The following is a 16,726-nucleotide window of genomic DNA, read 5'->3' on the forward strand; positions in this document are numbered from 1 at the left end:
ACATGAAAATACTGCATAGAAACACTGAAATTGCCTCATTTTTCTTTGTTGTAGATTAACCAACCTTGCACAAACCTAATTATTTAAAAAATCAACACCAACAAACACCTTGTAGAGAAATTCCATCTTACCTAATGTAGATCTGTTTTTACTGACTAACCAGCAATGGTAGCCAAACAGAGAGGACAGGCTGATGGAAAACATTGCAGCTGCAAAGAACAGGAACATGATGTGGAACTTAGCTTGGGTATCTGGTAGGCCATTCTGGGGGGGAGAAAAAAAGCAAAAAAGTAACAATATGCTGGAAACACAGGAAACAAGGTTGTACCTGCAATATGTAATTTTGAGATTATACACTGGAGAGCCTGATCTGTTTTAATTTTTGCCCACCTTTTCTAGGCCATAGGAATATAGGAAGAGAAGTTGGCCATTCCACCATATCATGACTGATCTGTACCTCAACTACAATCACCTGGCCTTTGACCCATAAGCATAAATAACCTACATTCAAAAGAAACTTACTGATGGCTCTTGAAAATCTCAATTAACCCAGCAGTCGTATCCTTTAGATGAAGGTGTTAAAGGGTTCCAGATTTCTTTTATTATTTCCATGGAAAAACTGCCTCCTGCCTTCAGTCCTGAATGGCCTACAATCTAGTTCTGATTCCTCCATCAATGAATCATAGATTCCACGTAAATATCCTTCTAAAAAATTGGACAGCTTAATTAGATTATTCCCTGACATTGTCTTGTTCACGACTATATCTTGTAAACCTTACAGCAGTCCTGGTTTGTCCATTCCTGGCCCCTTCTAAATGGGGAATTGCCTTTTTAGAAGTGAGAAGCCTAAAATCAGAAGCACTGCAATTAGTGGGGGCAAACCCCATCCTCACCACTGCTATGATACAGCATATTTCCACAGTTATGAGATGAAACATATTATTACCAATGCTCCTTTTTAAAAAGTTACAATTTTGTTTGACTTGAGCTTTCTTTTGAAAGGTAATGAAATTAGTAGGTTGGTTGTGTTAAAGAACTTAAGAATAAGAATAAATGTACAAGCACTGAAATTATTCACGTTTTACAGAATCTTGATCAAAGCATCCATTTCCATTACTTTACTCTTCCCATATCATTGGATTCAGTTGCTCACCCAAGGCAGTCACTGTGCTAATATAAATACAACAAAAACAGATAGAAGAACAACTTCTCTGAAGCTTTTTGTCATTCTATAGTATGAATTGCCTCAGTATGCTACAGTGGGATTTGGTATATCTCCACATATCTGTTCAGTGATAACCTTCCTGGTACCCAACAAGCATTGGATGGGGAGGGTATCATCTGAAGTGAGTCTCATGGAAATTATGTCAAACGTGCAAGGATGATCCATGACCAGAAATGCTTGGTCAAATTTCTGGAGTGGAACAATTCAGTCAAGAAATGGTTACAACTGTTTAAAAAAAAATTAATGATTTACGGACATGTGTTGCTGAAAAATGGCAATGTCACATTTCCAAATTTCCAGGCGTAAATTATTATACCAAATTTTTGGTTATCTGTCCCAATGTCTTTTTATCTGGATTAATGCCAAATTGTGTTGGAAGGGTGTTTTATTATTTTTTTTTAAGGCATTATGTTGTTGTCGTCTTGCTTACAGGGTCAGGCATGGAGGAGCAACATCCACCAGTGCTGAATTTTCAATCTATTCATAAAGCTAGGTCAAGGAAATATATGCAAATATAATATTCCTTGGTCTAGGGGGCCAGGAGAATTTATGCATTAAATTCACATTCTATTGGATCTAATGCAGGAAAATGGAAAGCTCACAGTAACAGGGTCAATGAGTTGTTTATGCCAAATAGGATTCATAACCGGTTAATATCTACTGTATTCACAGCAAGACCAATATGGACTGCATGCTTCATGGAGTCATAGAAATACTGCACGGAAACAGGCCTTAGGACCATAGTGCTCAACAAGCTAGTCCCATTTGCCCGCGTTTGGCCCATATCCCTCTCAATCCTTCCTATCCATGTGCTTATCCAAATGTCTTTTGAAAATTTTGCCTCATGGGGATCTGCTAGCCACTTGAGGAGAGGGCAACAGTTGGGGAGAAAAATGATTAGGGGAGAGGGGTTAGTGTCTACACATGCAATGCAGCCAGTCCATTCATGGGTTGCCAGTCAGTCTGCATCTGTATTCACGAATCAAGTCTATCCTTAGACTCTGCAGCAAGGGTCTCAAGCAGGAATTGGATCTCTGATATTAATATCCAAGAGAATGACAGTCGACAGTTCTGTATCAAAGCATGAACATTAGAGGGAGGTTCTGTCTCACAAATCTGATTTGAGTTCATTGAGGAAGTGACAAAGATGATTGATGAGGGTAGGGCTATGGATGTTGTCAATGTGGACTTTAGTAAAGCAGTTGGCAAGGTCCTGAAGATTGAGTCACATGGGATCCACAGTGACTTGGTAATTTGGATACAAAATTGGCTTGATCATAGAAGACAGAAGGTAGTGGTACAGAGATGTTTTTCTGACTGGAGGTCTATGACCAGTGGGCGTTCCTCAAGGATCAGTGCTGGAGCCCCTGTTGTAATATATATTAGTGACCTGAATGATAATGTAAATGATTAGTACATTTGCAGGTGACATGAAAATTGGTGGAGTTGTGGACAGTGAGAAAGGTTGCCAAAGAATACAGCAGAATATAGATACGAAAATATGGGCAGAGATTTGGCAGGTGGGAGTTTAATCTGGACCAGTGTCATGTGGGGCATTTTGGGAGATCAAATGCAAGAGGAAAGTATACAGTAAATGCCAGGACCTTTAGGAGCATTGGTGTATGGAGGGATCTTGGGGTGCAAGTTCATAGCTCACAAAAAGTGGCAACACAAATGGATAGTGTGGTAAAGAAAGGCATATGGCATGAATGCCTTCATTGGTCAGGGCATTGAGTATTGAAGTTGTTAAGTCATGTTTCAAGTGTCTAAAACTTTGGTTAGGCCACATTTGGACTATTATTTGAGTTCTGGTTGGCAAACTGCAGCAAGGATGGGGAGACTTCGGAGAGGTTCACCAGTTTGTTGCCTGGATTATAGAACACTAAAGCACAGTACAGGCCCTTCGGCCCACAATGTTGTGCCGACATTTTATCCTGCTCTAAGATCTATCTAACCCTTCCCTCCCACATAGCCCTCCATTTCTTTATCATTCATGTGGCTATCCAAGAGTCTCTTAAATGTCCTGAATGTATCTGCCCCCAGAACCTCTGCTGGCAGTGCATTCCACGCACCCACCACTCTATGTATAAAAAAAAAACTTACCTCTGACATCCCATTTATAGCTTCTCCAATCACCTTAAAAATTTGCCCTCTCATGTTAGCCATTTTCGCCCTGGGAAAAAGTCTCTGACTGTCCACTCGTTCTGTGCCTCTTATCATCTTGTACACCTCTATCAAGTCACCTCTCATCCTCCTTCTCTCCAAAGAGAAAAGCCCTAACTCACTCAACCAGGCAGCATCCTGGTAAATCTCCTCTGCACCCTCTCTAAAGCTTCCACATCCTTCCTATAATGAGGCGACCAGAACTGAACACAATACTCCAAGTGTGGTCTAACCAGAGTCCTACAGAGCTGCAACATTACCTCGTGGCTCTTGAGCTCAATACCCTGACTAATGAAGGCAAACACACCATACGCCTTCTTAACAACCCTATCGACCTGCGCGGCAACCTTGAGGGATCTATGGACGTGGACCCCAAGATCCCTCTGTTCCTCCACACTGCTAAGAGTCCTGCCATTAACCTTGTATTCTGCCTTCATATTTGATCTTCCGAAGTGTATCACTTCACACTTTTCCGGGTTGAACTCCATCTGCCACTTCTCAGCCCAGCTTTGCACCCTATCAATGTCCTGTTGTAATCTATAGCAATCTTCTACACTATCCACAACACCACCAACCTTCGTGTCGTCAGCAAACTTACTCACCCATCCTTCCACATCTTCGTCCAAGTCATTTATAAAAATCACAAAGAGCAGGGGTCCCAGAACAGATCCCTGCGGAACACCACTGGTCACTGACCTCCAAGCAGAATACACTCCATTTACCACCACCCTCTTTCTTCTTTGGGTGAGCCAATTCTGAATCCACACAGCCAAGTTTCCCTGGATCCCATGCCCCCTGACTTTCTGAATGAGCCTTTCATGAGGAACCTTATCAAGCACTTCACTAAAAATCCATGTACACCACATCCACTGCTCGACCTTCATCAATGTGCTTTGTCACATCCTCAAAGAATTCAATCAGGCTTGTGAGGCATGACCTGCCTCTCACAAAGCCATGCTGACTGTCCCTAATCAGTCTATGCTTCTCCAAATGCCCATAAATTCTGTCTCTAAGAATCTTCTCCAGTAACTTGCCCATCACTGAAGTAAGACTCACTGGCCTGTAATTCCCAGGGTTATCCCTACTCCCTTTCTTAAACAAAGGAACAACATTTGCCATCCTCCAGTCATCTGGCACTACACCTGTGGCCAGTGAGGATGCAAAGATCATCGCCAAAGGCGCAGCAATCTCTTCCCTCGCTTCCTGTTATAACCTTGGATATATCCCGTCCAGCCCCAGTGACTTATCTATCCTAATGTCTTTCAATAGTTCCAGCACATCCTCTTTACTCACATCGACATGCCCTAGCATATCAGTCTGTTGTACGCCATCCTCACAAACGTTGAGGTCTCTCTCTCTCTCTGGTGAATACTGAAGCAAAGTATTCATTGAGGACCTCCCCTACCTCTTCCGACTCCAGGCACATTTCCTTTTTCATCCCTGATCGGTCCTGCCCTCACTCTAGTCATCCTCCTATTCTTCACATATGTGTGGAACGCCTTGGGATTTTCCTTAATCCTACTCATCAAGGCCTTCTCATGCCCCCTTCTAGCTCTCCTAAGTCCATTCTTAAGCTCCCTCCTGGCTACCATGTATCTCTCCTGTCTGAATCATGTTTTCTAAACCTTAGGTAAGCTTCTTTCTTCCTCTTGACAAGATATTCTACGTCTCTTGTCAACCACAGTTCCCTCATTGGACTGTATTGGCCATAAGGTGAAGTTAGACAAACTTGGACTGTTTTCAATGGAGTGTCAGAGGCTGAGGGGTGACCTGATAGAAGTATATAAAGTTAATGAAGGGCAGATAGGGTAAATCTTTTTCCCAGGATGGACATGTCAAATACTAGAGAGCATAGGTTTAAAGTGAGAGGGGGAAAGTTTAAAGGAGATTGGTGAGGCAAATTATTTTTTTGTTACATAGAGAGTGGTAGGTGTCTGGAGTGTGCTGCCATGGGAGGTGGTAGAAGCAGATACAAAAGCAATGTTTAAGAAGCATTTAGCCAGATACATGAACAGGCAGGGAAAAGGGGGATAAGGACCACGGGCAGGCAGATAGGATTAGCTTAGATGGACATCATGGATGGCACAGACATGGTGGTTCAAAGGGCCTGTTCCTATGCTGTACTTTTCTATGTTCTAATATGGTAGCAAACCTAACCCAGGTGCAGATTGAACTTGGGACCCCAAAAACCAGGCTTCCTTGGCTCCATGAGACCATACATGGAGTGATGTGCACTGTCTTGGTAATCCCATCCAAGGAAACTGACTATGACTCTACAAAGCATACTTGTTACGGGCTGCAATGCAAGTTGACCAGATTGAATGCTGAGATGCAAGGGCTTTCCTATGAAGACAGTGAGTACTACAGGTTCGTATTCTCTGCAGTTCAGGAGAGGGGATGTCACTGAACCATCCAAAATCCTCAAGACGGTTTCACAGTAGGGTTAGTGTCCCTTCACTTGAGCATCTTGATTAAAGGATCAAGGTCTCAGGACAAGGGATCAGTCATCCAGTTCTGGGATGAGAAGGAATTTCTTCAAAGTGTTAGCATCTTTGGAATTCCCTACTCCAGATGCTGTGGATGCGCAGTTGATGAGTATATTTATGTCTGATAGATAGATAGATAGATAGATAGATAGATAGATAGATTTCTGGAAACTAGAACCATTAAGGCAACTGGAGATAGGGTGGGAAAATGGTTAATATTAAATGAGCTGATTGAACAGGGAAAGATGTTGAAATGGTCTTCAGGCCTAAAGCTGCTCTTTTACTTTAATGCTCTGCACAAGTTTATATTAGAACATGTAAATTCAGGGATGCTCAGTGCCAAAATTGGAGGGACAAAGTTAATTTGAAAGGTTGTAAGACCTGTTAGCAGGTACAGAAATAGGGAAGGCAAATGCTGTGCAAATATTTGAAAACAAGGGTGAGTATTTCAAATGGAAGTGTTGCTTAAGTCAGCAAGCACAGGGGAGATGGAAATTAGATGTAGACTGCCAAGCTTTGGACAGCCTCATATTTATTGAAGGTACGGAGTGCATTGGAGTAGACTTGTCCAGAGGTGGCAGAGGCATGGTTTCACATTGATCCTAGGCAAAGGCAGAGTTGGGCAATATTAGAGTGTAACCAAAGTAGAAATATGCAGTTCCTAATAATGGTGAGGATGTGGGATCTCAGCACAGAACTAAATTGACATCAAGGTTGTGTAGTTCAAGAATAGTTTTGCTCAATTTCAGATTGCTGTCATGAAGAGGTGTGGAAATTGTAAACTGTATGTGGTATCAGGATTTGAACTGTGTTATACTTCGGATATGTTAAAGGTGTAACAAATACAGGTTGCTGTGCTTTGATGTTTAGACTGCAAATCGGCCTGATTTCTTGCTTGCTTAGATCGGTAATGAGGTCCTCAGGATAACAGAAGCACTCGGTGACATAACCTTCTTTAATAAGACTCACATGTTCTCTAGCTGTGAAGTGTTTGGAAATGACAGTACCACATGCAGAATGACACTAAAGCCAGCAGAAACAAAAATAGTATTGGGTTAGATTAGCTTACAGTTAGGGATGCAGCAACAATATTACTACCACATCACAGTAATTCAACATTACTAAAGAGGCAGAAGACTATTTATTTCCAATAAGAATGCTGCAGCATTATAAATCAAAAGAAGAATGTGTTAAAATGTTGCTACTGACTAATCAATTTCCATCAGGGAAATGGGCCGATCAAGAATTTGGATTCCTACCCAATATTCCTTCAGGCGCTTAATTAGAATTCCATCCTTGAAAAGTGGGACGTCATCAAAAGAGGTGAAAGTGGATGGAGGAAATCAATAAAAATAGAACAAGTTAGAATTAATAAAATAAACAAATCATGAAATAACCAAAGAAAGTGCCTTACTTATGTCGATTTTTAAAAAGCTTGTGTTTACAGAGCACATTTTGCAACCTCAGGCTGCCTCAACATGCCTGTCAGTCACAGAAATAGTGTTTAAAGTGCAGTTATTGTCATACTGCAGGAAAATTAGCAGCCAATTTGTGCACAGCAAGCTTCCACAACAGCAATGTGACAATGATCTGCAATGACTTATTTGTAGGTGTTCATTGAGTGGGAAACCATTGGTCAGGACACTGGAAATAAATCCCCACTCTTCTAAATAATGCCATTGGATTTTTTAATGTCTAAAGGGCAAGGTGGAAGGGGAGGGTTAGGAGGAAAGGGTGGAAATAGATCAAGACAAAGTCACAAATGGCAAATACAGTTTGTAGCCGTAAAGGCGTTTTAAACCATGCATCAGATTACTATTCAGAACGTAAGCAGCTAATTTGGCATGCATTGTGAAAGAGAACAGAATTCCATGTGAATAATACAGAACGCGAACAGGTTATTTACAATGTCTTAATTTTAAAATATATCAGACTGAGATGGTGTAGGTTCAATGGATCTACTTGTTGTTTCCTGCACAGTGATGCATATAGAAAGTATATCTCTGAAATCATAAAAATCATATTTCATACTGTCCATACAGTTTAAAGTACATGAAGTTTATATTGGTTTAATGAGTCTCCTTAAAGATCTTAAAAGGAAATCAATTTTATTTGTTAAATCATAAAAATGTCAATGTGGCCCCAAAAAGCTCTATTACAATAAGCTACAAGTTCAAACTGTCTCACCTAATATTTTCATGTTCAGTTACTTTTTACATTACTTCAATGAGGAAAACAGAATATAAGGCTGGGTGAAGGAAACAGGTCTTTTTTTAAAATAAAAACAGATAGTTTGATGTTTTACCATTTTGAAGCCTTTTAGTCAGGCTTCCTTGACATTCTATACATTGGCTATGAGGGTCTACAGACTAAAATGGAGTTACTTAATCGTTTCCATTATTGCATCAATGTTATACATTCTCCCAGAATTTATGAGGAAATATATTAACTTTAGACTAAAGCCCTGAACCGTAGAACACTACAGCACAGAAAACAGGCCATTCAGCCCTTCTAGTCTGTGCCGAAATGTTATTCTGCTCGTCCCATTAACCTGCACCCAGTCCATAACCCTCCAGATTTCTCCCATCCATGTATCTATCCAATTTATTCTTAAAACTTAAGAGTGAGCCCGCATTTACCACGTCAGATGGCAGCTCGTTCCACACTCCCACCACTATCTGAGTGAAGGAGTTCCCCCTAAATCTTTCCCCTTTCACCCTAAAGCCATGTCCTCTTTTATTTAAGATTAATCCAGTGGCAGAACAGCACCAATGAAGGTCATCACTATTGTTAACTTCAATGTGTCTGGATCTTTCCAGACAAAGCATCGAGTGACTTTGCCACGTTAGTCCAGCAACTCTCCACAATTGTATCTAGATTACAGGTGCTCTAATTAGGTGGGCTGTGCAAGGTACATCATTCTCAATGGAAGCAGGCAAAAGAGAGAGAGAGAGAGAGAGAGAGAGAGAGATAGAGATATTAAAAAAGAGAGCACTAGACGTCTAGTTCTATAGATTGGCAGAGTCCCCATGGGTGGAAGGAGTATGCTGTATTGAAAGTCCCAAACGAGAACTCCTTCAGGTTTATCAATATGAAAATTTTCCTTCTTTTAAAAGCCATCGGAGAGCATACATTTCTAATGGTCTTATCTTGCTTGTCAGTGCCAAATATTCGGAAAGCAGCCAAGATGCTTTCAGCAATCCGTATCGGCAACTATCAAGATTTGGAGCCATGTGCTGTGATATTGGAGGTTTTACTGAAGCAATCATCTATGATGACACAGGGTGACTCTTTTCACATAAGACTGAGGTGAATAACAGAGGCTCTTCCTACAGCATGGGATTTCAATGAGGAGACTATTGAATTTTTCCTGTTTTAGATGCATGGATAACTCTGCTGTAGACCTGAGGTACAGCCCAGCAAGTGCCTCAAGAATCACAGTGGAATATTCAATACTACATATTATTACAAAGAGGAAAAACATTTGCTTCTTGCAAAATGAAGTTGATGGTGGTTGTGGTGGAAGGAATTTCTCTCTTAAGGCGTGACGAGGCTGTCGAGGAAGTGAGTAACATTACAACCAGAAACCACAAAAAAGGCGCAACTGGTAGCAACATTTCAGGCCTCAGTTTTGCTTAACACTCATTAATACTGCAGGGCCCTTTCTCTTCATGGCATTTCTATCCCATTAAAGTTCATGGGTTCTGTGGTACCAGCAAATAACCCTCTATGGGAATGATTCTTTCTGACAATGGAAATCCCAATGTGAGTCATAACTACATGGCTAAAGATCACTGACTCAATAATAGACGTTGGACTAAAATAGTGTCAGGGCTGCAGCACTAAGTCCTGTTCAACTCTTATTAACTCAAATGAAAGTGGCACAGCTTAGAATTGGAGTCTCCAAGATTTTTCACTTCATGGATCATTTATCTGCAAACTATGGTCTCATGGGACACATTTAAAGTTTGACTGAATGCCTACATTAGTTTGTATAAATATCCAAACATTTGTTATACACAAATAAACAAATGATTAAAAAATCCCAGAAGGTCAAATTAAAATATGACCTTCATTTTCATTGCTATTTCTGGAAGTTGGCTGTGTGAGAATTTTCAGTTTACTGCATATCAAAATAATTCATCATTAAATGTTATAAAACACTGTACATTTTATCTGCTTTCTATTTTGGTGTTGTTATCTAAAAACCCCTTTTCTTTTGCACCCTAATTATACCTAATCATTATTTTGCAAATTATTAACATATAGCTCTAAATTCTCACAACATTTCCATAAGAGCTTTAATCTCTAGCTTAGTTCTAACTTACTAAGTTAGAAAGAGACATGGTTAGATTCAAACTTACACAAGAACGATGGTTAAGTAATTGACTGTTTTGTCCAATTCATCAATAGCTTTGACGAATAAATGACTTAAAACTAAGGATATTTTTGATCTCTTGAAACTTAATCATACAATCAATTAAATGGTATAAGCAGCTATTTCCCATAAAAATACTTCTTCCTCATCTAGAGAACTAGAATTGCTATACACAGGTGGGTATGTTAAACTTACCATCCAAAACTTGATAAAGTACTGCAGATCGGTAGCCGCGATAAATATACAATAAAGCAGTGAGTAAGCCAAGAAAAGGAAGAAAAACTTGTAGTTGGAGAAACCAACGCAATTGTTCACCCTGGAAACAAGTAAAATTGTATCATTTTTGTTTTATTAAAAAGAAGTCAGAATGCTGAAGTTACTAAAGAATGAATAACTGACTGAAATGCAAGAAAAGCAAAATGGGTGAGAGGCTAAGCAGGCTGCTGATTGGCTAACATGTGTTTCACATCATTAAAAATCTATTATTCCTATTTTCGTGGCTATGGCAACTTCAGCAAAGATTGTGAAAAGTCCTTAACTACATTGTATGACCTTAAACTGATCCTTAACATCACCTCTGTTTGTCTGAGAATTACTGAAAATATCACATTTAGGATAAGTTCATGAAGTAATGTTTCACTAGACATTAGTAATGCATCAGTTTTTTCCTGCTTACCAGTGAAATAGCATAATAGTTCAAGTACAACAAAGTAAAATTACAGCAGTATGCTGCAGTTTCAATACCACCGTATCTTTTATTGGACTGGTGATTTGTGCCCAACCTTGAATATTTGCATATGGCACCTTGGTACCAAAAGACAGGAAATTATAGGCCAGTTAGCCTGACTTCAGTGGTTGATAAGATGTTAGAATCCATTATCAAGGATGAGGTTTCAGGATACTTGGAAGCACATGATAAAATAGGCTGAAGTCAGCATTGTTGCCTTAAGGGGAAATCTTGCCTGACAAATATGTTGGAATTCTTTGAGGAAGTAACAAGCAGAATAGACAAAGGAGAGTCAATGGATGTTGTTTACTTGGATTTTCAGGAGGCCTTTGACAAGGTGCCACACGAGGCTGCTAAATAAGATAGGAGCTCCTGGTATTATAGGATGGATAGAAGATTTGCTGACTGGCAGAAGGCAAAGAGTGGGAATAAAGGGGGCCTTTTCTGGTTGGCTGCTGGCGACTAGTGGTGTTCCCCAGGGGTTGGTGTTGGGTCTGCTACTTTTTACGTTACATGTTAATGATCTGGACGACCGAATTGTTAGCTTTGTGGCCAAGTTTGCAGATGATACAAAGATAGGTGGAGGGGCAGGTAGTGTTGAGGAAGCAGGGAGTCTGCAGAAGGACTTGGACAGGTTGGGAGAATGGGCAAAGAAGTGGCAGATGGAATACAGCGTAGGAAAGTGTACGGTCATGCACTCTGGGAGAAGGAATAAAGGCACAGGCTATTTTCTAAATGGGGAGAGAATTCAGAAATCAGAGGTGCAAAGAGACTTGGGAGTTCTGTGCAGGATTCCCTAAAGGTTAACTTGCAGGTTGAGTCAGTAGTAAGGAAGGCAAATGCAATGTTAGCATTCATTTTGAGAGGACTAGAATATAGAAGCAAGGATGTAATGCTGAGGCTTTAGAAGGCATCGGTCAGACCACATTTTGAGTATTGTGAGTGGTTTTGGGCCCATGTCTAAGGATGAATGTGCTGGCATTGGAAAGGGTCCAGAGGAAGTTTACAGGAATGATCCTGGGAATGAAAGGGTTAATATATGAGGAGCATTTGATGGCTCTGGGGCTGTACTCGCTGGAGTTTAGAAGGATGAGGGGGGATCTCATTGAACCCTATCGAATATTGAAAGGTCTTGATAGAGTGGACGTAGAGGGGATGTTTCCAGTAGTGGGAGAGTCTAGGACCAGAGGGCACAGCCTCAGAATAGAAGGGTGTCCCTTTAGAACAGAGATGAGGAGGAATTTATTTAGCCACAGGGTGGTGAATTTGTGGAAGTTATTGCCACAGACAGCTGTGGGGGCCAAGTCATTGGGTATATTTAAACCAGAGGTTGATAAGTTCTTGATTAGTAAGGGCATCAAAGATTACGGGCAGAAAGCATGAGAATGGGGTTGAGAGGGAAAAGTAAATCAGCTGTGATTGAATGGTGGAGCAGCCAATGGGCCTAATGGCCTAATTCTGCTCCTATGTCTTATGGTTTTATCAGTCAGAGCAATATCTCTGCTTCTGTGCTCTCCTCCAGGAGGAAAGAAGAACAGAAGGTAGATATTAAATTTCTACATAAGGCTGGGGTTAGGTTAAAAATTGTGGAAGGCAACCTCAGCTGCCATGTATGCAACTTGTGAGATTTTTCTGGCAGTGAGCTGCTGTGTGTGCATGCCCCATCTTGGAGAGGCAGCAGACTTCATTATAATATTTAAACCAGGTTCCCAAAGTGCTACTGAAAATGATTTAATGGGAATGGGAAACCTGATAATGAAATGAAGATTGGGTCAACATTCAAGAGGTGATATTTAGATTAACAGATACGAGCTAGAATGATGAGGAGTGTTCCCTCCTTTTGCTGGCATTGACCAGTCCTCCCTGCTACAATTAGATAACAGACCCTCCCACCAACCTCCCAATCTGGACCACCTACCCTGCAATCCTCCTGCACCCTAATAACTGGCCATTGCCACCTTCACCACAATCTTGTAGTCCCACTGATTCTCTCCAGTCCCAAGTCTTTCACTCCCTATTCCTGAGCTCCAGTCCAGGGAATCCATGGTTGACTCCACCACAGATTCATTAAACCACAACCCAAACTCTCATCTCACTGCAACATTCCCCCACAGATTTCAGGCCTACAGTCACTGAAGTTCTTAACAGGGATATAAATCCATCTCCAAAGCAATGCACAATAAAATACTTACATATGTTACCAACTGAGAACTACTACGGGTCCTGTTGTAACTTTTGCAAAGTCCTAGGCTCAGCACAGTGTATAAATGGGATGTCAAGTTTTCAAGCAATCTTGTTCAGTCAAAAAGAATGTACATGGAGTTAATTGGAATCAGTGCAGGAGAATGGAATTGTCACGTGGGACAAATGGGTTTAGTCTTCTCAGAGGTTGAGCAAGCAACCTGACAACAGAGCAAGTAGAAGGGTAGAGAGAATTAAAGATGTGGTGAATCTGGATTTCATCTGTGTATATGTAGGTGTGTTATTTGGTATCATGTCTCAATGATGACACTAAGGGAAAATATGAAAATAAAAGTAGGTGAACACCCAGCATAGATACTGCGGGAACTGCAGAGGTTACAGTCCAGTCATGGTGAAATCTTTGAAGCTAGTACAGCGAATAAAGGTAGATAAATCCCCCGGGCCTGATATTTCCTCAGACATTGAGAGAGACTAATGTAGAGACTAGTGTAGAAATTGCAGGGGCCCTGGCAAATATATTTAAAATGTCCTTAGCCATGGGTGCGGTGCCAGAGGACTGGAGGGTAGCTCATGTTGTTCCGTTGTTTAAAAAAAGGATCTAAAAGTAAACCAGGTAATTACAGGCCAGTGAGCCTGACATCAGTAGTGGGTAAATTATTGGAAGGTGTTCTGAGAGATCAGATATACAAGTATTTGGACAGCCAAGGGCTGAATAAGGATAGTCAGCATGGCTTTGTGTGTGGTAGATCGTGTTTAACGAAGCTTGCAGAGTTTTTCGAGGAGGTTACCAAGAAAGTAGATGAAGGAAAGACTGTGGATGTTGTCTACATGGACTTTAGTAAGGCCTTTGACAAGGTCCCACATGGGAAGTTAGTTCAGAAGGCTCAGACACTAGGTATCCATGGAAAGGTCATAAACTGGATTTGAAATTGGCTGTGTGGGAGAAGATAGAGAGTGGTTGTTTCTCAGACTGGAGGCCTGTGACTAGTGGTGTGCCTCAGGGATCTGTGCTGGGGCCATCGTTGTTTGTTGTCTATATCAATGATCTAGATGATAATGTGGTAAATTGGATCAGCAAGTTTGCTGATGATACTAAGATTGGAGGCATAGTGGACAGCGAGGAAGGCTTTCAAAGCTTGCAGAGGGATCTGAACCAACTGGAAGAATGGGCCAGAAAATGGCAGATGGAATTTAATGCAGACAAGTCTGAGGTGTTGCATTTTGGAAGGACAAATCAAGGTAGGACATACACAGTAAATGGTAGGGCACTGAGGAGTGCAGAGGAACAAAGGGATCTGGGAGTTCAGATACATAATTCCCTGAAAGTGGCGCCGCAGGTAGACAGGGTTGTAAAGAAGGCTTTTGGCATCCTGGCATTCATAAATCAAAATATTGAGTATAGGAGTTAGGATGTTATGGTGAGGTCGTATAAGACATTGGTGAGGACAAATTTGGAGTATTGTGTGCAGTTCTGGTCGCCGAACTACAGGAAGGATGTCAGTAAGATTGAAAGAGTGCAGAGGAGATCTACAAGCCTGTTGCTGGGTCTTCAGGAGTTGAGTTACAGGGAAAGATTGAACAGGTTAGGACTTTATTCCTTGGACCGCAGAAGAATGAGGGGAGATTTGATAGAGGTTTATATAATTATGAGGAGTATAGACAGAGTTAATGCAAGTAGGCTCTTTCCACCTAGATTAGGAGAGATAAGTACGAGAGGACATGGCTTTAGGGTGAAAGGGGAAAGGTTTAGGGGGAACTTCTTCACTCAAAGAGTGGTGGGAGTATGGAACGGGCTGCCATCTGATGCAGTAAGTGCGGGCTCACTCGAGTCTTAAGAATAAATTGGATAGATACATGGACAGGAGAGGTCTGGAGGGTTATGGATTGGGTGCAGATAAATGGGACTAGCGGAATAACGTTTCGGCACAGACTAGGAGGGCCAAATGGCCTGTTTTCTGTGCTGTAGTGTTCTATGGTTCACTTTCTGTTTACAACTGGATACTTGAGTGAGGAAGCAGGGAAGTGTAGCCTGATCCACTGGGACAATGGAGAACAGGCGTTGGAGGCGACTACTACAGTTCAAAATACCAACAGGACGAAAGGATGCAACTTTGATTAGAGCCAATTCTGTGCTGTAGCAAGCTCAGGAAGCCGGGTGGATAGATTCATTCAGAAAGGTGGACGTAGATTTGGAAAGGAGCAACGTGATCAAGGACTTTGGACGTTGGAGATTGGAAGGTGGTTTGCAAGAATTGAAAGGTTTATTGTGGAGAGTTTTGATGGCTGTTTAGAAAGGGAGGGAGACCATTCCTGAGGAGATGGATCCATTTATAATAATTCACCCTAAAATCTGTGACGTTTGATGAAGCAGCCAGTGTGAGGTTGACAACAGAAAATACGAAGACTTTACATACCAGGGACAATGATGATCCATCTTCAAAATGCACCTGTAAATACAGAATATAATTAAATGTAAGATTTTATAAAACCTCATAAAATCAGGGACTAAAAACCCGAGTTTTTAGACAGCTGGGAATTTTAGTCACTGGTAGAGACCCTGAAACATGTGCCTCACTGTGTGATTGTTCACTCTTGTGCTTAATCAGGTGCTAAATTAAAGTGTTTTAGTGGTCCAACATAAGAACCAGAAGCAGAGATGTGTCATATAGCCCTTTGGGATTGCTCTCTCATTTAATATTATGGGTGGTCCTGTACCTTATTCACTTTCCCACATAATGCTCATATCCCTTAATTCCCTATATGTCTCAACCTTGAGTATACTTGATGACTGTGTTTCAACAATCTTATAGAGAATTGACAGGAGCCAAAATACGGTTAAGCATTCCACAAAAATTGGTATACTCTGATGGGTTTATAGGTACCTCAAGTCATGATAAGTTTTCGATCACTCACATGGATTAAAAAGTGATCTGTTCCATGTCCAGGAGATCAGAATTACTAATGAAAAGTATTTGATTATATGGCTTCTGCGGGAAAGGCTAAGTTGACCTGGGAGTTTGTTATCATGTAAAGAAAGATGAGAAGAATTATTGTCTTTTGTCGCTGCTCACCATATTCCTGAATAACATGCAGAAACATACTTAACAAGCCATTTAGGTTCTGAAAGTGGCAGATAGCCATTATACCCTCCAGCCACTACCTTTAAGGTTTCCTTATCAGATGTACAAGGTTCATTGCCATAAATACCATTGATCAATCCGCTATTCGAGAACATGGTTATATACACTTGGCATCCGTGGGAAAATATTATCTAATGGCACTATGGGAAGAACATCCCTGCTATCCTGGTGTGTGTGTGTGTATGTATATAAATAAAATAAATAACCCAAAAAGATATTGCCTGGTTACTATCTCATCACTTTACTGCATTATCACACAATCACTGTGCCTCAAAAGGTACTTCACAGGTTGGAATGTTGTGAGGTCATGATATGCACTTTATAATTCAGTTATTTTCTTCCTTTATACTTAATCAAATACAATTGCAATTACAACTAGAGATCAACCAGCAGGAAAGACTCATG

The 16,726-nt window shown here is 40.9% G+C and overlaps 1 protein-coding gene across 2 annotated transcripts in view; it reads right to left on the bottom strand.

Annotated features, from left to right (window-relative positions):
- Positions 1–16,726, bottom strand: part of LOC127582497 (palmitoyltransferase ZDHHC2-like) — a 64,080-nt gene that overhangs the window by 22,110 nt on the left and 25,244 nt on the right. The window contains exons 6-9 of one of the 2 annotated variants that reach the window (XM_052037807.1): positions 15,596–15,628; positions 10,448–10,568; positions 7,134–7,169; positions 132–264 (exon numbers count right to left, since the gene is read on the bottom strand). In XM_052037807.1, coding sequence (XP_051893767.1) covers positions 132–264; positions 7,134–7,169; positions 10,448–10,568; positions 15,596–15,628 — 323 coding nt within the window. The remainder of the gene's footprint in view (positions 1–131; positions 265–7,133; positions 7,170–10,447; positions 10,569–15,595; positions 15,629–16,726) is intronic. The other variant, XM_052037816.1, reaches the window with a different exon arrangement.

This window comes from Pristis pectinata, chromosome 2 (genome assembly GCF_009764475.1).
Source record: "Pristis pectinata isolate sPriPec2 chromosome 2, sPriPec2.1.pri, whole genome shotgun sequence".
Lineage (NCBI taxonomy): Eukaryota > Metazoa > Chordata > Chondrichthyes > Rhinopristiformes > Pristidae > Pristis > Pristis pectinata.